This window comes from Xenopus laevis, chromosome 5L, assembly GCF_017654675.1.
Source record: "Xenopus laevis strain J_2021 chromosome 5L, Xenopus_laevis_v10.1, whole genome shotgun sequence".
Taxonomy (NCBI): Eukaryota; Metazoa; Chordata; class Amphibia; order Anura; family Pipidae; genus Xenopus; species Xenopus laevis.
In genome coordinates, this window is record NC_054379.1 from 1540002 (window position 1) to 1562977 (window position 22976).

The 22976-nt window shown below is 41.0% G+C and overlaps 1 protein-coding gene across 1 annotated transcript; it reads left to right on the plus strand.

Annotated features, from left to right (window-relative positions):
- Positions 1–8882: 8882 nt before the first annotated feature.
- hao1.L (hydroxyacid oxidase (glycolate oxidase) 1 L homeolog) lies at positions 8883–17257 on the plus strand. Its single transcript, XM_018262493.2, has 9 exons — positions 8883–8942; positions 10302–10477; positions 12556–12707; positions 13131–13386; positions 14587–14762; positions 15762–15853; positions 16011–16169; positions 16265–16334; positions 16545–17257. Exons 1-9 carry the CDS (start codon positions 8898–8900, stop codon positions 16610–16612), a joined length of 1194 nt encoding a protein of 397 aa, XP_018117982.2. The 5' UTR covers positions 8883–8897; the 3' UTR covers positions 16613–17257.
- The last annotated feature ends 5719 nt before the right edge of the window (positions 17258–22976 follow it).

Sequence of the window (22976 nt, forward strand, 5' to 3'; positions counted from 1 at the left end):
ATGTGCCTGATCAGAGGGATAGAGACCTGGGCCAGGTATTAACAGGGATGTGCTACTATACATATTCCTATTATTGCATGAAGATCAAACACTTTGTGAGTGACAGCGCACTTGGGGGTGGGACAATGTTCTGATAGGCTGGAGGACAAATATGAAGAAGGCCCATATAGGGTTAATATAGGTATAGTAACTTGTTCCTGTTTAGAGGTTGTCACTATCCTTTGGAGCTTGCGCTCCGTAAAACAATTGCCTGTAAATTCCTATAGAGAGAGAGATGAGTAACATTAATTAGAGTTAACCATTTATGAACAATGATGCTTTTGTATACTAATGAAAAGGTTAAATGCATTAATTGAGTTTAGTTGACTTTAGATAACACCGTTTCTTCAGTTTATCTCGAGTCAAGTCGCATTTAATTTCATCTGTCTATAACGGCACATACAGGGTTAGGGCAGAAACACAGGCCGCTATTTCGGGAGATTAGTACTGTAAATTGCCGGCGGGGTGACGCTTGTTTTCTGAAGTCGCCCGAAGAAGAACAATTTGTGGCTGGGCGACTAATCTCCCAAAATAGCAGCAGTGTCTCTGCCCTTACAGTAAGTTCAGATGATTGTTATCACTCTGACTAACGGCACTGGGGAAGCCCCGTCAGTAATAAGTATAAATAAAGTAAATACTGAGCTGAGAAAACACATTGAATGGGATATAAACGTTGTGTTGGCAAATCCTCATACATCCCACTTAAGCAAAGTACAAGTTTTGTTGCAAAGAGCTGGGCCTATTATTATTATTATTATTATTATTATTATTATTATTATTGGCACCCAAGCAAATTCTACTTATCCCTGCACCCCCCCCCCACTCACCTGTGCACCTACCTGCTGCATCACTCACCTTTCTGTACCCCACTATCAGCACTGCGCTCTCCCCAGTTGCACCTTAGACTCACGCCCTGCCCAATATTACTTGTTACTCAGACTAAAATTAACTCTTTCATATTTATACAAAGCATTTCCATTAAGTCAATTCATTAGGATATTGTATCAGTGTATGAACATTGTGTGCAGTGTTTGTTGTGTTATACAGGAGTGTCGGGGTGCTGGAGAGATCTCTGGGGAGACATTAGTTGGCTAATACCCCTGTCTAAGGCTTTCCATACACCTAAACATCTGAGCCTTTGCTCCCCAAATATTCCACACCTTGTGCTTAGCTTGACCTGCTCAATATTGTCTTGTGTGAGTGTTTTGTGTTTGAGTGATTGTTGTGTGAGTGTTGGGTGTCAATGCAGGTTGTCAGGAGAGGGTGGCCTCAAAGTGCTGTGCAATAATAATAATAATAATAATTAGTGCTTCGATGGCACAACTGTGTGCAGTCAGCTGAATATAATCCAGTCGTGTGAAGCCTTTGCGCCCCATTATACCCCATTAGGCCCCTCACTAAATGCCCCTTGTTATTTGATGAATGAGCAGCTGGTTATCAATACGCAGGGTCATGTTCCCTTTCACTTCTTCTTCTTTCCTTCTTATGATTCAGGAATTAAATAACCTCATGATTCTATTATAGGTTTGTTAATTCACCTTTGTTAATGTTGTGTATTTTGTCTTTAATTAACAGTCACAGTAACGAGTTCTTCCTGGTTATGAACTAAAGCTTTAATATAACATGAGCAGCTTGTTCTACACTCGCTCTATGTGAATCCCCAGTGAGTAGAAATAATGTCCCTGACACTCAAGTGAAAGTCCAAGTAAAGACAAAGTCCTGCAGTGTCACAAATAAACACAACAAGGGCTTGTCCCGACTTTCACCTGAGTGTCAGGGACATTAATTGTAACAACAAGGCCTGTAAGCCCCCCACATCTGTCTGACTGGCCACAACTCTCCCTTTCTTACATTGAGGGGCTTTCACCAGTTTTCAAGTGCAACTAAAAATGAAGTTTGAGCAGAAAAGTCTTCTACTGTGATGTCATGGGCAAAATAAGTGTCAGAAACTCCCAGCAGCAACTGTCGGCCGCTACACTTTATCATCATCATCATCAGCTGGACTGGGACATGTCATGCCAACAATACCTTCTGATTATTCTTTTAATAATGTCTATTCTTTGTAATATTCAGACAAACGGAAGCTGCTCCATGTTTGTTCCTTGTGACGTTGATTCCCCCTGTTTAATGGACTCGGCTCATCTCATTATCTGACAAAGTCCAAACATGGAGTTTTCCTTGTTCAGCTTAAGAAACAACAAAAACAAAGTCTGTTCCCTAAATTCCACATTATCCTTCAACAACAAATTGTGTCTTTTATACGGGATGGACTGGAGCCATTTGGAAAGATCTGGTTATATATATATATATATATATATATACATACATACAATGTTGTTTTGTGCTTTGCTCAATAAATACGTTGGGTCGATATTGGTACAAAGACTTTTCATCAGGAAACAAAATCCATTCAATCTCAGGGATTCCTGATGGAACCCAATTCCTTGGATCCTGCACAGACCTCTTGTGATTGGCTGTTGCTCTGTCCTACGTTTGCCTGTGGCTACTGAATGTGGCCCTGACATGAAAATACAGAACAAATCCTCCATTTATGTCTCTGCGACCCACTGAATCCAGAAGCAGGTTTAACGGACAAGTAAAGTGTAAAATAAGGCTACAAAATGGTGTATTTTATATACTAAACATAAACATGAACTCACTGCACCACAAGTCTAATCAAACAAATAATTTATGCTTTCAAAGTTGGCCACAGGGGGTCACCATCTTGTAACTTTGTTATACATCTTTGCAAGACCAAGACTGTGCACATGCTCAGTGTGATCTGGGCTGCTTAGGGATCGTCATAAACAAAGCTGCTTGAGTTCTGCATGGCTGGGAAGTAAGGCGGGGGCTCCCCCTGCTGTACATAAGTATGATTGTTTCCCTGCAGAGCAGTTAGGGACCATCTGACAATTCCTATCCACAGCAGTAAATGAAGGGAGAATTTCACTGCATACAGTCAGGTTTCTTATAAAAACAATACATATTTTTTAATTGAAGTATATTGGAGATAGGTTTCTTTTTCATTAAAGAAAATAAAAATGGAATTTTATTTGTTTGCTTTTCCTTGTCCTTTAACGGCACAAACACAGAAGTATCTGGCTAAACAATAGGACTTTGTTATATTCCATGTGCAGGGGATGATGTTTTGGCTCCTTCTGTCCAATTATCTGGGAGCTCTTAACAATGATTTAGCATTTCCCCAGCCCCTTATTCACTGTAGTTGCTCCACTAGTATTATACCTGTACATATGGAACGAACTCCATTACTTGCACAGATTACCACTATTTATCATTGGAAGCCCTTTATATGAGTCAGGGCACACAGGCACATTCGAGGAAATTAGTCGCCAGACGACAAATCTTTTCTTCGGGGCAACTAATCTCCCTGAACTGCCTTCCACCGGCTGGAATGTAAATCACGAGGCGACTTCGGAAATCAAATCTCTCCGAGTGCCTTCCCGCCTTTAATTTTCATTATATCCGGCGGGAGGCAGTTCGGAGAGATTAGTCGCCGTGAAGAAGATGAGATTTGACACCGGGCGACTAATCTCGCCGAATCTGCCTGTGTGCCCTGACCCTTAGGGGGTTATTTACTAAACTCTGAATGCAAAAATCACAAAAAATCTTGATTCTTTTTATATAAAATCAGACTTTTAAAAAATCACAAATTTTTTTTGGAATTAATTAAACCCCAAGGATGGAAAAGTCCGAATCTGAAAATCCAGCATCTCAGACCTGTCGAGGTTGCATATAAGTCAATGGAAGAAGTCCCAATGATTTTTTGATGTGTTGGGTTTTTGGCAATACCCCGAAGTTTTTGGGTGAAAATTATGAAAAAATCTTGAAAATCGGATAAAGAAGTCCGAAAAATTCATGAAAATCGGATTTTTTCCCACAAAGCAAGTTTTCGGGAAAATGTAAATAAATAAGCATAAAAAAAAGTGCAGATTTGATCGGAGTTTGTAGCAGAAGATATTGAGATAAATTGGGACTTTGATAAATAACCCCCTTTGGGGCACATTTACTAAGGGTCGAAGTGAATTTTCTAATTTAAAAACGTAGAATTTCGAACTCATTTTTGGGTACTTCGACTATCGAATAGGCCTAAATTCGACTTCGGTTCGAAGTAAAAAAGTTCAACTTCGAAAATCGAAGTACTGTCTCTTTAAAAAGGTTCGATTTTGATACTTCGCCACCTTAAACCTGCCGAATTGTTATGAAGGATTTCATCGTACAATCGAACAATTTTACTTCGACCGAATATGGCCAAATTCGATAAAAAAAAATTTGACTTTGAATATCGAAGTAATTCCATTCGATGGTCGAATTTAGAATTTTTTTTGCACTTCTAAATTCGACTCTTGATCAATCTGCCCCATAGTGTTATGCAAAACACAGTGAAATATCACCTTGAAACTGGGCCAGAATGAGGCCCCTTTGCCCCAGGCCTTGTTATTAAGGATTCGAGGCGCAAGGAATAAACTGAAGGGCCTATTTATTAAATCCGAAATTTTTCTGATCGTGTTTTTAAAGGGGAAAAGTCACATTTTTAGAGGAAAAACTTCCAAAGCTGCTAAAAAACCAAATTTGGAAATATTTCATCACAAACCTGTCGAGATCATGTAGGAGTCAATGGCAGAGGTCCCTGAATTTGTTCCATGACTTGATCTGCGCTGGTTTTCCGAAAATAATCCGAAAAAGTCACGGTAATCACGACAATTCGAAAAACTCATGTGATAAATAAGTAGAGATTTTTCCCGCACAGACTTTTTTGATAAATTAAGACAATGAGAAAAGTTTTAGTGAATTATTTATCATCTGAAAATATCTCATCATTTCCCGAAATACACTCTGTATTACAGATCCGAAAGGGTTATTTCCCCTTATTTATCAATACATTTTCCTGAACATTAAACTCTTAAATATTTCCTCCTGAAAATCTTTGGATTTTTTCGCGAAACCCATCGCAGATCAGGATATTTTCGGGGCTTCTCCCATTGTCTTATAAAAAGCCTCGGCAGGTCTGAGATGCCGGAATTTCAGATTCAGGCTTTTTGCAGCATTGGATTATTATAAATCCCAAAAAAATTTAGGGTTTTTTTTCACAAAAAATTATGTTTTTTTTGCATTTGGAGTTTATTAAATACCCCCTTAGTGTGGGCAGCTGTGCAACCTAGAATAACGTCTCGAGTGGACAAGTTGTAATGAAGTCCAAAGCCAAAGAGAGTGAAGGAGCCTACGTCTATTCATTGATATCACATTGGATTTTCTCTTCTGCTTCTGATGCCAAGTCTTTGAATAAAGAACTCTGGGAAGTCCATGCCTGTGTTGCTGGTGTGTTTGAAAGGTTTCAGTGAGTAGTTGAACTACAGCTTGACTCGTATACAGACTGGATTGACAGAGACTTTGGACTTTGAAAGTGAACTTTGTAGGCGAGCGTTAGTTGCCGGGGTCAGTGACTCCAACAAGCACAAATCATTTACTGACACTGTCTGGAAATGGACAGAAACATTCAACACAAAAAAGACAAACTGAAAGGTTGCTGAGAATAGGCCCATCATGCAAAATATATATATATATATAAATATTATTGTTGTACTGTTTCCTTTCTATCTGAAGTTGTGGGGACAAGGGGGATCCCATAGATTTCCAGCTCTGAACTGACTTTGCTTTACTCTCTGTACATCTGGAACCCCTGGGAAGCAGTTTCAGTCCTGCAATCCCATTGGATCACAACAGGTCACGTCTTCTATTGGACCATTTAGGGGTATTGGAAACAGGGATTGACACCTTGCAATTATTATGCATTTCACTTCTTGCCCAAAAACACGTTCAAATTACCAGCGCTGGAGAGCAGAGAGAAATTTGACTATACAGTCGGCAGAAAATTTAATTAGTGGGCAGAGGAAAGCCTTGTAATGTTCCCTGGTCAGAAAATTAAGTTAGTGCGTAGAGAGGAGTCAACTGACATTACTCCGGCAACGTGGATTTGTGGTTTTTAGGATACAATAGCCTTCAACAGCATTAACAAGCACTTTATAATTGATGAATTAATTCCTCAAGCAACGTTGCTATTTATAATATTCACAATAATTTAGCTAAGGGTAATTGGTGGCTTATAAATTGTTGAAGCCTGGGCATAAGTATCAACTTTTGACCTTTAAAATTGAATGACTGAAGGGTTGATATTGCGCTGCACTTTATTCATTTATTAATGATCAACTCTAATAATTGTTTTTCAATGAACTTAATACGATTATAGCACTGCACTTTATATTTAAACTCGAGTATCAAGGTAATTTAACAAAGCCACGAGCCGGCCCAATCTGTGACTACTGTTATTTGAGTGATTAAAGGGGGGACTTTTTTCTCTTTCTATCCAAAAATGATTACTCTGGCAACATCACAGGACTTCTCTCTACTCACTTACACAATTTTCTGGCAATTTTGGCAGGTCAGCAGAACAGAAGGTGGCACTGTATGTCAAAAAGTACATATATATATAGATATCTATATACAGTATATATATGTGGCATTACCCAGGATAATGATATTGCGTATTGTCCATCACTTTATTTATATGGTGAGTGCTGTGTGTTACTGGAGCTGGAATAAATGTTACACTTCATATTGTATCACTGGAGTTTATTCATCCTCTGCTGTTTGATGGAGATATTGTGGCAAATAAACTCACAGGTTTAAGGTTAATATTTGGTGGAATTCACTGTGTCCGACGTTGGCTTTAACCTGATAATAATAATAATAATAATAATAATAATCAGTAATGGTGATATGAGTATAAGCTTTACCTCCTGTATCGGTCATTATGTGTATGTTTAATATATACACCATTGTGTTATGCAGCTCCGTGGACTATGTTGGTGCTTTATAAAAATATAATAATAAAAGTTCCAATGATGCTCCAGTGAAATCCAGTGGGAATCCAGTTTATCCCATTCCTGCCGTGTGTTCTACAATCTCACCAGTAGATGGAGCTGTGGCACTTTTGTTCCACTCTCTCTGTAACTATTTAGATATATCTATATATGAATTAAACATGATCGAAATGTTACGCTAATTATTATTATTTTTTTTCAGTTCATGTCAACAAATACGATGTGTTCGGCCTGCGTGTTTATTTTTCATTAATAAAGAAGTGTTTCAGGCCATGACACAGCTGATGTTTGAATCCAGAACTGAAATATTAGCCTTTTTTTATTTAATTCCAATTATTTCTGTGGGTCGGTGACACCTCGTCGCCGTGTCCGTGTTGTATCACCGCTAACGCTTGCTGTAATTTGCCAACAAGACATTCCCAATCATTGCGTTGGCTTTACTTACATGGGGAACCTTGATTCCAAATAGAGACCAAATAGTGACCCCATTGCTTGCCATGAGCTCAGCTGAGATATTTGTTTATCCAGGGATCAGGTGAGAGAAATACCAGCAGGAAACAAATGACTCTACAAACCAGGGTGGGATCCCACATTCTGTAATACACTTTAGCAGTTTGCATGATTATTTTTCTAGTTTTCAAGAGATCAACTGGTAATATAATGACTCTGATAAAACAGAGCCATACGCTGGTCACTTCACTGGGTCGGCTGAAAATGTATTTCCTGAGATTAAAGAAGGTCAGTTGGCTGAAATGACCACCATTTGGTTAACTAGTCTCTTTTGTAGGTCAACCTGTATAGTCACCGACTGACCCAACCACAAGGGTAGTCAAACTAATGTACTAATTTCAAAGCAACTGAGCATGTGGACTGATAAGTTGGATATGGAGAAGGTTGGTCCACCGAAGGCCAATATTAACCACCGTGTGGATAAAAAAGCCCATAATAAACTGGACCAGGGTCTGGAGGAGACCTGTGAGGCCATAAATCTCTTCCCAAGTCAATGAACCTCAGGAATTGAGGTCCCACAAGTAAAGCAACATGGAACTGGATCCAGGGAGGGAACTGGTTGGCTCAGGGCAAAGATTCTAATGGTGAGACACGGCCGACCCCCACCCTCACCCCAGCAACCTTAACAAATCTCTAGCACTACTGACAATCATATCATGGCTGTCTACTAGAAGATCCACAACCCCACTGAATGGAAAATGAATGGTGTTCTCCTGTGTAGAGAATCATGGTGAAATATATATATAAATTGTATTGATGTGAATTTATTAATGAATGCTGAAACCTTTAACTCCTAGAAGAAGACGAAGCAGCTTTATTAGTTTGTCACCTGATTGTCTGCTCCAAACAATAGGACTCCTCCCTAATTTAGAAGACAAAGGTATTGGTCTGGGGAAGTTACTGTTACACCTAAAACCTAATTAGCATTGGGACAAATTAATTGGCACCAGATGTAATAATGTGCCTGGAGTTGAACCAGGGATCTGGTGTTCTTATGCTGTCTGCATTACCACTGATCTAAGCAAGCAGACAGCTAAAGCCCTGGTTTACTCCTATGGCTACACTTGGTATATCAAGGAAACATGTCTGGTTGCACCTATTGCCAATCTGGCCACAGTTGATTTGTGTAAGCCATTTGACTGGCTATGGAACCCCTTACGCTGCTGCGACTCATTGCCCAGTATAGGTCTATGTTCCATAGTTCCTGGGTGTGATATATATTGTCTGATCCGGTTATTGACCACTGCCCGACCTTGATCTTCTGCCTAAACTGACCCTTGCTGGTATTCGACTGTCCTTCACTTCCTCATTTGTTTCCTTGCTCTTCTGATCTGTGGTTGACCTTGGCCTGTGACCTCAACTGCTCTTCAGCTTCTTCATTCAGCTGTTTGCTATTTGACCGGCCTCTTCCCCACCATCATCTTGTTCTCCATCCTATCTGTATAAGTTATGGTTCACTCACCTGCCCAGAGCTTCCTCCTTGGTCCTCTCAAGGTAAGTGCTGGCGGCATCTGAGTAGCGGAGGCTCCTCCCAAAGCCAAAGGCGACTGCTACAGGTGGAAGAGTGAGCCAAGACTGGGGCCTTGGGGTTTGCTCTGAGTTTTGGGAGACCAGACGTTCCACCAGCATTGAATGGATGTCTGTACATATGTATATTTAGTTCACAGTCAGGACAGAACCATGGACATGGAGACTGAAATACGCTTAATGGGGGACAGGGAACCCCCTGTAACTAAGTGGTATATGCTAATCATTCAAATGGTGAGGAGACTTCTAGGAACTACTAGAATCAAGGTCTGTCCTGTATATAAGTGTCTATAGGGTGAATACACAGGGCCCAGGAGAGGAGGGACCACCTTATCAGATCAGAGGGAACCCCCTGTTTCGTGGACCTAAGGAGAAGTATAATTAGTCCGTGTGAACCTCAAGAGTTAAAGGTTTCATAGATTGTCCATAAAGTGTGGGAATAGTATTTTGGTGGTTGGGTTGCTGGTTCCATTTTAGTGTCCTTAGTTAAATACGTGATTATCTTTGTAGTGTACATTTATTTTATGATTTATGTAAAAATGTGTCCAATTAATAAAGAACCATTTTTACATTTATTGTTGGTGATCTCTTTGCCTCACTATATTGCAGAACGTTTGTTATATTTACGTCTTCTCCATAGTAAATCATGTAGTAAATCATGTAGTAATTCATGTAGTAATTCATGTAGTAATTCGTGTAGTAATTTGTGTAGTAATTCATGTAGTAATTCATGTAGTAATTCATGTAGTAATTCGTGTAGTAATTCGTGTAGTAAATCATGTAGTAATTCATGTAGCAAATCATGTAGTAATTCATGTAGTAAGTCATGTAGTAAGTCATGTAGTAAATCATGTAGTAATTCATTTAGTAAATAATGTAGTAAGTCATGTAGTAAGTCATGTAGTAAATCATGTAGTAATTCATGTAGTAAATAATGTAGTAAGTCATTTAGTAATTCAAGGGCCAATGACTGGATCAGTCGAAACCAGGGAATGGGGTTCTACTTGCTCAGCGAGGGCTGGAGATTTGCACTGGATCCAGAGGGCCCCCCACTTGCAGCTGTCATTGAGCAGACTCAGAGCTGAACAAGGAGTTGGTTAGTGCAGATTTAATGTGTATATTGGGTTTATGTAGGTAAATAAAGTTCTGTTGCAAATGGAAAGGCCGGGGGGGGGTTATGTAGCAGAGAAAGTCCAGTATGGGGGGGGGCAGAGCAAACAATTCCTGCTGATTAAAGTAAACGAGTCAAGTAAACACCCCCATCAATTATTTACTGAATCATTGACTGAATCATTGACTGATTTTCTGCTGATTCTCCTACAAAAGCCACCGGCCGTGGGACAAGTGAGAGGAGAAGCCCAAATGTCTCCCCACAAGCCCATCACAGTGAGTGACTATGAGGAGTGTGCCAGGTGCTCGCTGGGGAAATCCGTCTTTGATTATTACGGGTCAGGGGCAGACGATCAGCAAACGCTAGCGGATAACGTTGACGCATTCTCAAGGTAAGAGCTTTCATTTCTCTGTTATTTATGGGAAAATACAGTATTTAGATTTATTTATATTTAGCTTATGGAACTAATTCAAAGGGCTCCTCACAACCCCATACAAATTCCACTCTGAAATGATTTTATTTGTGGGTGCCCTGCCCCTGATACCCCAAAGCAGCGCTGGAGAGATGGGGCAATAGACTGATCTGTATCTCAGGCCTAAGTCTTCCCTATAGTCACATAGAAATGACTGGCGGCAACACAAGGGGGGACGGGGCCACGAGGTTGGGTTTGAAATCCGATTGTGGCTTGTGGCTTGGAGGGTGTGTAGGTGAGACCCAGGTCCTATGGTATAAGTGGGGGTGTCTGGGTCATAATTAAGGTTGGGCTACTGAATAGAGGGGCTCCGTGTGCCCTCCTGCCCTTGCCCCATACAAACCCCACCCCTTTTGTGCCCATTTCCCAGCAGTCCGTGCCCTTCTGTTTCCTCCCCCTGACAGATGTTCTGGGCGAAATTGTCTGGGGACCCTGTACCTTTAATAGTGGGAGTTGCCACCCAGATTTTCCTTATAATAATAAAAGAGGTGTCTGAATGTAGCCTCAGTGTAACTGTTGGTTATTATTCAATAGTGACTTCTGCACTAGACAATATTGGACTGGGCAAATACTGGCCACGTGGCAACAACACAGTAAAACCTGAGGGTTCTGCCTCAATAGAGACTTTATTATTGGCTGAGTTACTGATATTGGGCCCCTGTGTAATGGGGGGGGGCAGGGATGAGAGACGTTACTCTGAGGGCCACAATGTTAATACAATATGGTTGCTTGGGCCCCCAAGAGCCTAATACCTGCAGGGCCCCCTATGTTAGTGCCAATGAGGGTCTCAGGAAGGCTGAGGAATTTCAGGCCCAGCTGCACAGACACAACTATTGTTACTGGGAGTAAATCTGTAGTAAAAGTGATAATCACTGTAATAACTAATAGTTACGGCTCCTTTGAATCCCTTTATTTATATTGAACATTTGTGTCGAGAATCTTTTCACATTTATACACTGCAGTAAAAACACAGGCCCGGCCATTATTTTTGTATTAAATACAACAAAGAGTCAGTGTATGAGGCCAAGGAACGAGACCCCTGTTATCAACTAACTCACACATCAAACACACACTGGGGCTGCCGTACACACAAACACACACTGACACACACACAGACACACACACAGACACAGACACACACACAGACACACACACAGACACACACACACACACAGACACACACACAGACACACACAGACACACACACACACACAGACACACACAGACACACACACACACAGACACACACACACACCAGCAGCCTGGGGAATGTTGTGTTTTTATTGAATTTAAGGTGCACAGACCAAGTCATATAATAGCTAGCAACCAATCAGCAGCTCATCTGTATTAAACAGACATGTGATTGGTTGCTGTGGGTAACTAGACCCTATGAAATAACTTTTATTACATGAAACCTTTGTTTCTGAATGAGGAGCCTTATAAGGCTAAGGATAAAAGTTTCTCTGCTGAGTAGATGCAGGGCCCCCATCAGATATTACGATTTACTTAGCAGGGCCCTTCCCCCCATATGTTAGTCCACCACAGTCTGGTCCCTCTACAATAGGGTCTCAATAAAAAAAGTCAATTAGTGTCTGTGCTTGACCATGTCCCCTAATCTGCCCCAGCCACACCCCTTTACACCCAAAAAATGTCCACGATCAGTCCAATCACTACCTACACCCACACACGGGGGCCCCTAATCAGAACTTTGCCTCTCATGGGGTCCCCCACAAGGCCCCTAACTGGACTCCCCGATGTCTCCCTGTGATGATGTCCCTGAATATCTAAACCCACCAATATGGTGGAATTGACTTCACTCCCCACTGCCGACAGTTAGAACCTCAACAAATCAACCTTCTCATTAACCTTCATTAAATGTAATGGGGGGCACCAGCTTCAGAAGTCGGGTCTGACAGTGTTTATAGTGCACCCCCCGTTTATATTTGGACCAAACTGTTACTTTCACGATTTCATTGTCCTTCATTGTTTGTTTCCAGGTATCGTTTATACCCGCGGGTGCTGAGGGACGTCTCTGTCACTGATCTATCGACGACAGTTTTAGGCCAGAGAATCCGCATGCCAATTTGTGTAGGAGCCACCGCCATGCAGAGAATGGCCCACCCTGATGGGGAGACGGCTACGGCCAGAGGTGCCGCTTGATAATTACATATAATATTACATATAATACATAGAACAACTGAAATCTCATGGATTGTGGGATTTGGTCATTGTACATCACTTGGATCCAAGTACTGGGCCGGTTACTAATGACATTTTGGAGTTGGATAAAACAATCACTGAACAGGCTGTGGGGGGTTCTAAAAATCCCTGGCATGTGGGCAACCAAAAAGCAAATGAATCCTAATTTTTTTTCATGTTTTCTATGTATTTTGCTTGACGGCAATAGTCCGGTTAAAGCTTAATGTCTAATATATGAACATTTCTAGGGAACTGACAAACTGAATAAGGAAAGTACATTGTTCCAGTTGATTAACCAATAGTCTCCATTCCCTCAGCACATTGTATTGATATTAATAGAAATGACTTATTTTCATGTTGTCTTGGGATTCAGCTTGTGGGGCCCTTGGCACTGGGATGATGCTCAGCTCTTGGGCAACGTCGTCCATAGAAGAAGTGGCGTCGGCGTCCCCCGACTCCCTGCGCTGGATGCAGCTCTACATCTACAAGGACCGGAGGCTGACCCAGTCCCTAGTGCAGAGAGCCGAGAGATCGGGGTACAGAGCCATCTTTTTGACAGTGGACACCCCGCGCCTGGGGAGACGTCTTGCTGACGTGCGCAACAAGTTTCAGCTTCCCCCTCATTTAAGGTACAGTCTCCGGCAATAGGAAAATGTCTTGATTTCATGAATCACTTCTTCATTTTTATCATTTGTGTTTGTGACGTCAGAAAAGAACCTCCTGTTGTTCATGATCCGTTCAGCAGAGATGGTTCTGGGAGTCTAATGAGCCTCAATAGAAAAAAACCTTCCCAATGTCAGTGTCCAGCCTGGGCTCATACGATTCATTGATAATTGGGCTCAATTCATTTACCAAGTGCAGGACAAGGTGCAAAGTACAAAAATGGACTCATACACTTGCACTTTGTCCTGCACTTTGCTGAATGGTCACAGATCTTTGTGGGGACACTTGACACCCCTTCTGCCTCCCTAACTCTGACCTTGCACCCACCAGGCATTCCTATTGGTGGGGACAAGCAGGGGACACAGTTAGTTTCTTGGGCACCCACATCTGATGGCCTGACACTGGTATCTGCTACAGTCCTGCACAGGTTCCGGCCCAACCTGGACTCTTTAAATCAGAATCTGACCTGGACCCAATATTGAACACCCTGCCCCCACTGCAGGAAACTGCCTTCAATTTTAGCCCAAACCAAGCCCCTCACAAAATGGTCGTCTCTGGGGAAGAAGTGACATAACTCCAGAGGTGGATCAACCAGGTCAGGGGGGAAAGTTACTTTGGGAGGTGGAGGGAATGCAAACCTGAAACCGGACCAGTACCCAGGAAGGGTACCCATGGGCTTCCTACATCGTTAGAGAACTGTGGACTTTCTGCCCAAAACCCAACTACTTTGCAGGTATACCACAAGTACCCGACCCAATGCAGGACTCTAGAATCTAACTAAGGGGTACACTTATATGTCCCTTATGGTCTTGCACTTGCATCACAAGGTAAATAACCCAAAAATTAGTTCATTATGCAGAAGTTGGAGAAAGTTAAAGGGAATCAAATCCACATCATCCCTTCCTTCCACCCACAGTGACTCTACAGAATTGTGGTACAAGAACTTGAGTTATCCTGGACCTCACCTGGACCTTTTTAACATCAGTAGTATCAGTAGTGATCAAATCTATAAACCCCGGCCTTATGTAGAACATACAGAATTTCATATCATCTCTGCTTCTAATTCCAGCAACTGTATTTCCAACAAAATCCATGGTGTCACAATACAACTGGTCCTTTTAAGCCTATGTTTGATTCTCTTGTTCATATCAATGTTATTGTTGTAGGATGAAAAACTTTGATACAGAAGAGCTTGCGTTTTCCTCCAAGCAAGGCTTCGGGGAGAATAGTGGATTAGCCGTTTACGTGGCTCAGGCGATCGACGCTTCCATCAACTGGAATGATATTGATTGGCTCCGGGGAATCACATCACTGCCCATTATTGTTAAAGGCATAGTGCGAGGTAACCTTGTCATTGTCTCATAACCTGCATTGTTGCATTTCTGTCTTTAAAAGAGAATTTTCAGCAAATCCAGTTCCATGGAGTATTTGAAGGACATTTCCCAGTAGCTTTTATATGGTTTTATTTTATTCCAACCAGAGAGATGCAGAAAGAGCAAGAAGAAAGTGGGCAGGGAGAGGTCATGTGGGCTCTATTGTGGTACTTTTTAGGAAACCCACTGTGCACAGATTGTAATTGCTGGGCCCAGGATTGGTTAAATTGAGCAGAACAACTCTAGATTAACATAGTCCTACTGGAGTCACTCGCTGAATCAACGGGGCCCAGTTATAACAACTGTAAAAATGTGTAAAACTGGGCAGAAACCCATAAAAACCAATTTGTGGCTCTCATCAGTTTAGACTAGTTAAGCAAAATTCTCATAATAGTCAGTTTGAAATCCACATGCGCCTCCAAATTAGATCTTTCTACATTTTATTTTTCAACTTGTATATTGACCAATCTGATGGTATTGGATTTGGCCGCCCAGGTGCCGCGCTGTATTGGGCCTAAAAGCCAAGTCACACTATATTTTTGGGTTCATCGACTGACCTCATTTTGTTTTCAGCATTAGCATTTGCTCATTTAAAATAATTAAGCAGAGGTCCTTCAAACAATAAGGTGAATATTCCATATCAGAAAATGTCCTTCTACTTTACTCTTGTCACTTTACCTAGTGAATTGCTGGACATACAGTAAGGGGACACCCATGTAACAACAGAAGGTGGTGGCCACTTTATCACCTTTAGGATAGTGCCATCCATTCCAGTGATAATAGCTCAATAGGTTGCTATGTAATCAGATGTGACAATAACAATGAAGACATTGTCTAAGGATGAATCTGCAGTAACTCCTGGCATCAAGACAACATTGTTGAAGAGAGAGGGAGAGGCAGAACAGTAGACAAAACAAACAAATAGAAAAACACAAATTACAATTGTCCTTTTTGCATTTTCGGAGCAGCTGATGACGCTAAAGAAGCGGTAAAACGTGGAGCAAGTGGCATTCTTGTATCTAACCATGGCGCACGCCAGTTAGATGGAGTCCCAGCAACAGTAAGTACGAAATGATCACATTTTATTCAATGAAAAAAGAGAAATTATCATTATTATTATTATTGTGTCGTATGCTGAATGTATTGGGGGAGCAGCAGTTATTATCCCTATAGCAATGACAATATTGTCCCTTGTGCTTCTTCATGGTCCCATGCAGATTGATGTCCTACAGGAAATAATTGAAGCAGTAGATGGAAAAGTAGAAGTCTATTTGGATGGCGGAATAAGGAAAGGAACAGACGTCCTGAAAGCGTTAGCTCTTGGGGCCAGAGCAGTTTTTGTAGGACGGCCGGTACTGTGGGGCTTGGCATATCAGGTAAAATAATTTATGTTACATTTTCTCCTCATGTTCATGGTGAAATAATACGATGCTTAAAATAAGTTTGTACTTTGTCATCTTCCAATACCAAGGGAGAAGAAGGAGTGAAAGACGTTCTTAATATATTGATGGAAGAACTGAGACTGGCCATGTCTCTTGCAGGTGAGAATAGAACTTGTATTTGTGGGCAGGACACTATAGAGGACATTGGTTTCAATTTGGATGAACTCACTAACCCAGTTGTTTCATGTTCAGGATAAAATTGGTTTAACTCTACCACATACTGGTACACAAAATACTTTAGATATTGTGACCCCAATTCTCCTACATTGTGATGCAACTGAACCAGTGTTCCCTCTCATTCCCTTACAGGCTGCTCTTCTGTGAATGAAATAGACAAGTCCCTGGTACGGAAAACTCATTTTGCCTCTAGACTTTAGCGGCTGAACTGCTGGAAAGTGCCATTTATTTCATTTGCGATGTGCTCACTTTTTCTGATGTCTCTTCCAACTTGTATTTTTATGTCTGATGTTCTGTATTCTCATAAAGTTGTCACTCGGCTTTCAAGCTGAAACTCGGGGCAAATTGGGTTTTATTGTACCACAATGAATATTTATATGAGGCGAGCGAAAGTTCCAAACAATGTAAATGTTATTCATGGAATCTTTTATGGCTCTTAAACCTTCATGCAAAATTTAGTACCACTTGGGAGATGTGAGTTTAAACAGATGGAAAGGGTTTCTCTTCTTGCCCTCTCACCATATTGATATAAGCATTTGTACATAGACCCAATGCCTAAATTGGTAATGTCTGTATAGTATTGAGAATGGCTTGTCTTGCCACACATGTGCCTCTAAAAGAAGCCGTTCCAGGGTGCATATTCTTATATTCTGATATATTAACTTAACCACACCCCACTTTATGACCAGAGCACCCACAATTCTCATAGTGTGAGGCCTTTGAGGTCATTCGTTTCATATTCCTTACTGTCCCAATGCCCAACCATTCTTCCTTTCTTCTTTCTTTTCAATTTCTTTTTATTGAATTTTATGATAATACATCAATAAACAATTCATTTAATTCAATTCTTCTCATGCTTTATGGTGACATTAACTTCAACTGGGGTGCAAGTTCTAGTGCATTAAGGGGTGCAGGAGTTAGTGCTAGCTTACCACGGCTCCTTGACTGTCTGTACATGAGCACTCTCCTCTACATTTCTTCATCTAAATGCTTGGACCTCTATTACAAAAGGGAAAGTTGTCCTTCCCACTAAACATCTTTATTGGACACCATAGAGATGAGCTGTAGATACTGTAGTTGGGTATGAGCACTGACTCCAGGTAGGAGTTAAGCATGAGAATGAGTAAGATATCTGGCCGGAGACACCCCACATCCATCTGAAAGTCCTGTCCCATGAGGCTGTAAATTCAGTTCTCTGCCCCCGATTATTGGCATGGGTCGGGATATAGATGCAAGTTCTGCTCATTCAATGGCCATTCATCTTTCTCTATACGGCCAGCTTTAAAGGTTATGGTAATGAGCAAGTTGGCGACATCACCAGAATCAACATTACTTAAAGGCACAACATTCTCACACTGGCTGATTCGTACATATAGGGGCTCATTTATTAAACCTCAATTTTTTTCTGGTAAAGGTTTTTAGAGGGAAAACTCAAATTTTTGGTGGAAAAATCTGAAAATATTCCATCTCAAACCTGTCAAACTCATGTAGAAGTCAATGGCAGATGTCCCTGAAGTCGTTTTTTTTTTCCTCTAAAAATTCAAGTTTTCCCCTTTAAAAACTCTACCAGAAAGATTTGAGGTTTAATAAATAGCCCCCATAATGTAATGTTTATTTTTGCCCAAAGTGGATGATGATTATTAGTTCATAGGTGGCCCTCTACCAACACAGTGGCTTGGCCTTTCATTGTTGATCACAACAAACCAATGACCCCCATGAGTGAGGGTACAGCCCTATAGCTTTGCATAACGATCCATTCTATGGCTCAATATGGCCAGCCCATGTCAGGGCTGATAGTTCCATATGTTATTAAGTGGCCTGTGTAGGCCAAAATTTCAGTAAAGGATAGAGGTTTATCAGTTATATTCAAAATACATGTATTAGGGTACATCAAAAAGATAATTACAGGTATGGGACCTGTTATCCAGAATGCTTGGAACCTGGGGTTTTCCGGATAACAGATCTTTCCTTTTTTTTTGGATCTTCATTCCTTATGTCTACTAGAAAACCATTTAAACATTAAATAAAGCCAATAGGCTGGTTTTGCCTCCAATAAGGATTAATTATATCTTAGTTGGGATCAAGTACAAGCTGCTGTTTTATTATTACACAGAAAAAGGAATAATTTAAAAATAATATGAATTATGTTATTATAATGGAGTCTATGGGAAATGGCCTTTCTTTAATTTGGCTTTATGGATAATGGGTTTCTGGATAACAGATCACATACCTGCATGTTAAAACAGCCAGATAAACACCCTCATTGTACAAGTGAAAGAGCAAAGCTGTAGTAAATACAAGAATGAGTAGCACGTGAGTAAACCCACCAGCATATCACAGAAAGGCTTTTAATACGAGGCTTTAAACAAGGCAGACTAAAGGAACCCCTGTTGGCCCCAGGATGGTAAATCCTTTGGAAGTGAAGAGTAAATGCCAATGTCCCATGTTAAAGCCTTAGCCTTGCACTGCCTCTGGCACTGGGAATGATGCGGCAGTTGGAATAAGGAAAGTCTTCTATGTAAGAAAGCTGGAATGGCTCTGCTTTTATTGGCTTCTGTCAAGGCCTCAAATCCAAGAGTGGATCCATGCAAAATGCTAAGTATGAAGTCAGGACTCAATGTAAGGATATCTGTTCTATAGCTGCTTTTGAAGTGAAAGCCTGGCTCTCAATGTATTGAAACCCATTATAAATAGCCTCTACATTCTGCCAACCACAGAAGCTGACTCCCTGTTAAGTACTGGAGAGGACTTGGGAAGGAGTTGAACATATTTATGTTACAATATGTCAAAGCTTTACATTTTCTTTCAGGTGTTCACTAAATATGGTCACCTGCTTTCTCCTTATGGCCTATTGGAGTGTCCTTGCTTTGCACATGGAATAATCATATATATATATATATATATATATATATATATATATATATATATATATATATATATATATATATATATATATATATATATATATATATATATATATATATATTATGGATTCTGTTTTGACCTTCAATTAAGGGTAAATATTCCCTTTTTATAAATAAGGTTTAATTTTACAGTTTGTATTGAAATAAACTTCCGTGAAGACATAATTATAGGGATGACTTTATTCTTTTTCACATCAGATTTAATTGTGGAACAAAAAATCCAGCAGCACACTTGAATTGATGCAATAATCCGTAGTGTTTATTAGCCCATATATGAACAAACAGAAGGCCCTTCTGTTTGTTCATATATGGGCTAATAAACACTACGGATTATTGCATCAATTCAAGTGTGCTGCTGGATTTTTTGTTCTGGATGTAAAGTGTACCCAAAAAGCAGGCGAGAGTCTTCCAGTTCAGCACCTGAGACCCACACGGGTTTAATGAAGGTAGAGCACTCCTAATTACTATATCAGATTTAATTGTGTTGATATTTTACTTTCTTCCTTGGTCTTCCAATGTCACTGTCTCAATGTGATGTATGGACAGTATTGCCCAGTGGTCAGGCGGTCTCACAGGTCATAGTTCATTTGGATTGGGTTATAATTCGAGTTCCTACCAAGAGGTAAGGCACCCATACTGACAGGTTAGAGTTCTTTATGGAGCATTGTAATGACTATGTAACACGTGAAGTGAAGCTGGAGAACAGTGACCTGATTGACATTGGCCCATTCCTGCAGACTTGCCATTGGTTTCTGCCCAAAAACACTCAAGTGGGTAAGTATGATGTGACATTACTGAGTTCTCTGCCAGTGGACAAAAGGCATAGGCTTTAATGTTTATGAGCTCAAAACTGATCCTGCTTTTTCTTCTGAGAAACCAGGTCTGATCTGCATGCAATTAGAGTCAATGCCATAAAGCAAGTTAGAACTGCTGTTTACCATAAAAAGTCAAATGTCTAGCAGGGGTAAGGGTGAATCTTGAGTGAAGTCAATCAGCTCTGTCTTGCCTATGTATAATCAAAAGAAAAAGCTTGTCCAAATACCATATATACTCTGAGACCTCCTCTTGGTCCCACCCAATTTGCATAAAGAATGGAGCTCCCCAGACACCCATGACCAGGTTAGGAGGACAATGACTGGGTTCATTGTAAGGGGCTCATATTCCCCGGTCTAGTAAGGTACAATTCAGCACCCCTGGGTAGTGTTCCCTGGAGGCAGCAGTGAGAAGTGAGTGTTACCTGCTCTTACTTACCCATCAGAGTGTGGCTGTGCATGGTTGCCGGCATGGTGAGTGGCTTGTTCATTCCTGTGGTGTTTTGGTCGGGTTGTTGGTTACCATTTTTTTTTGAGTAAATAAAGCTGTGACCTTTCAAATACATTATAAGGGTTGAGCAAGGTTAGAAGGTTGGTTAGTTAGGTTATGTTCTGGGAAGGGGGTACAAAACTTCAACACTGCCCTGGTCAAGAACAAGTATGGAGGGTACAATACCAACTGAAGGACTTTGTTGTATATGTTTATTGGTCTTACATGATGTTTTATTTCACATGGACCCTTCCTCAAGTGGAACTAAAAGAGTAAAAAAGGATCCATATGACCCAATAATGACGTGAGACCAACAAACGTAACCAGCAGAGCAGCCTTTGGTCTTGCTCCATCCATACTTTTTTGCTGGTGCCTATGAATATATCAGCATGGTCACTTTCTCTGTTGACTCTCCCAGGTGACAAATGATGGTGGAAAGGTGCTTTGAGCTTACGCAGAAGAAGGGAACAAGTAATGAAGTGTTAAATACCCAATATTACTCCTATGCTACTAAACCGAGCAGCAAAAGGAACAAGTGGGTGGCAATTATTCAATCTGTGCAGGGAGTCTTTTATAGTTCCCAATGTTTTTCTTTAGATCACTTTTACACCCCCTGATGTCAGATTCTAAAGTTCATTGCAGTGTTTAAATCTCATTCAGTTAAAATAAGCATTTGTATATACATTCTGGAGTGTAGTGATAAACCACTGCCCGTGGGCCCCCTGGTCTGTAGAACAAACAGCAAAGCCACTTCCCAAGCCAACTTGCTGGAGACCAGAGGCTGCCGTGGAAATCAAGCTCTGCTGCTCCCATAAAATATTATATCTGTGCAACTTCCACTCTTTCTTTCATTTCATTTTGCAGCCAATAAGAAACAAGTAGCAGGAGGTGACATCTGGCATCACTTTACTGAATATGGGAATTCTCTTCTAAGGGTGAAATCCTTCCACCCTGAAACCATTCACTTCCCTGCATACAACTGTATTTTTATATGTATGAAACCATCAAAGGGGAACTCATCATTATTTTTACAAATTCATTTACAAATTAATTGTGAGCTGCCTTTTTGACTGTTATTTGGTTATTTAACCAATTGGCTTTAGATAGAGGCTTCAGTCTGGATATATTAAAAATTATTTCATCCCACAATGCTATACTTGATATTCCTGTAAAAGTTTTACTGCACATTCTTGGCTCTGTAATACTAGCTATGGTGCCCCCTCATTTGCCGGTGATGCCCACACCATATTGAACATTTCGGAGCTCTACCATGGATTGTGAATTTAGCTCCTGCTTCAAACAATATCCAGGAAGAAAGGAGATCTAGCCTCCATTGTAGATCTGAATAGATGTGGTTCAAGATGATTGGTTGGCACAAATGTATTGGGGGCTACCTGTAAATGATTCTATATTTCAATTGGAGCTGTGATCAAGTGCATCAATGGTAAAGCACAGTCTAAGGTCTTGGGCCTACAGCAAAGCCTAGCTGACCTCAAAGCTTCAAGAAACATCTTACATATCTGCCATTGGCACCCATGATACAGTTATCCCTTTTCTTACAAACCATATGATCTTCAACTAGTAGAAATGACTTTACCCTGTCTGTGGCTCTACAGTCCTTGCAGAGCCCTATCCCAATCTACAATGCCTCGTCTCTGCCTCTCTGCCTCTCCATCCTTCTGGATCCAATGCACACTCCCATGGTTTTTAAGTCCTCATCCACAATGTTCATCCATTACTTTCTTGGGCGTCCCATGAATCACTATCGCTCAGGTTTTTAATGGTAGAACTTTTTCGTGGATCTCTACTATCCCGTGCATTCCAGATGACTGGCCCACTGTAGCCTTCCACTCTTGATGATGGAGGTTATGCAGGAGTCCCCATAGTGGTCATACATCTCTGCATTAGTGTGGAATGGCCACTTCCTAGGCATTGAGCAGGTGCTTGCCCATTGCCATTATCACCCAAGCCTCACTCCTGTAGATGACCATCACCCTGACAGCCTAGAAGGTCCTTTTTGTGTTCCATGTCAGAAGCTGCGACTTCAACAAGTGCTGGAGACTGAAGTAGCATCTGATGCCTGCACTAATTCTAGCCTAAATTTATAATTGGGTTTCATTTATCTCTGTAACCTGGGATCCCACATAGTTGAACATGGGTACCCTCTCATAGCTGTAGTCCCCCCCTAACTGAAGCAAGTTAAGCCCTACTTGAGCTTCACTCCTTATCATGAGCATGTACTTAGTCTTCTGCTTGTTGACTACAAGCCCTGCTTGCCTAGACACCTCCTCTAGCTTCTGGAAACTCTCCCTAAGGAATCGTTCAGACCCGCTCAGCA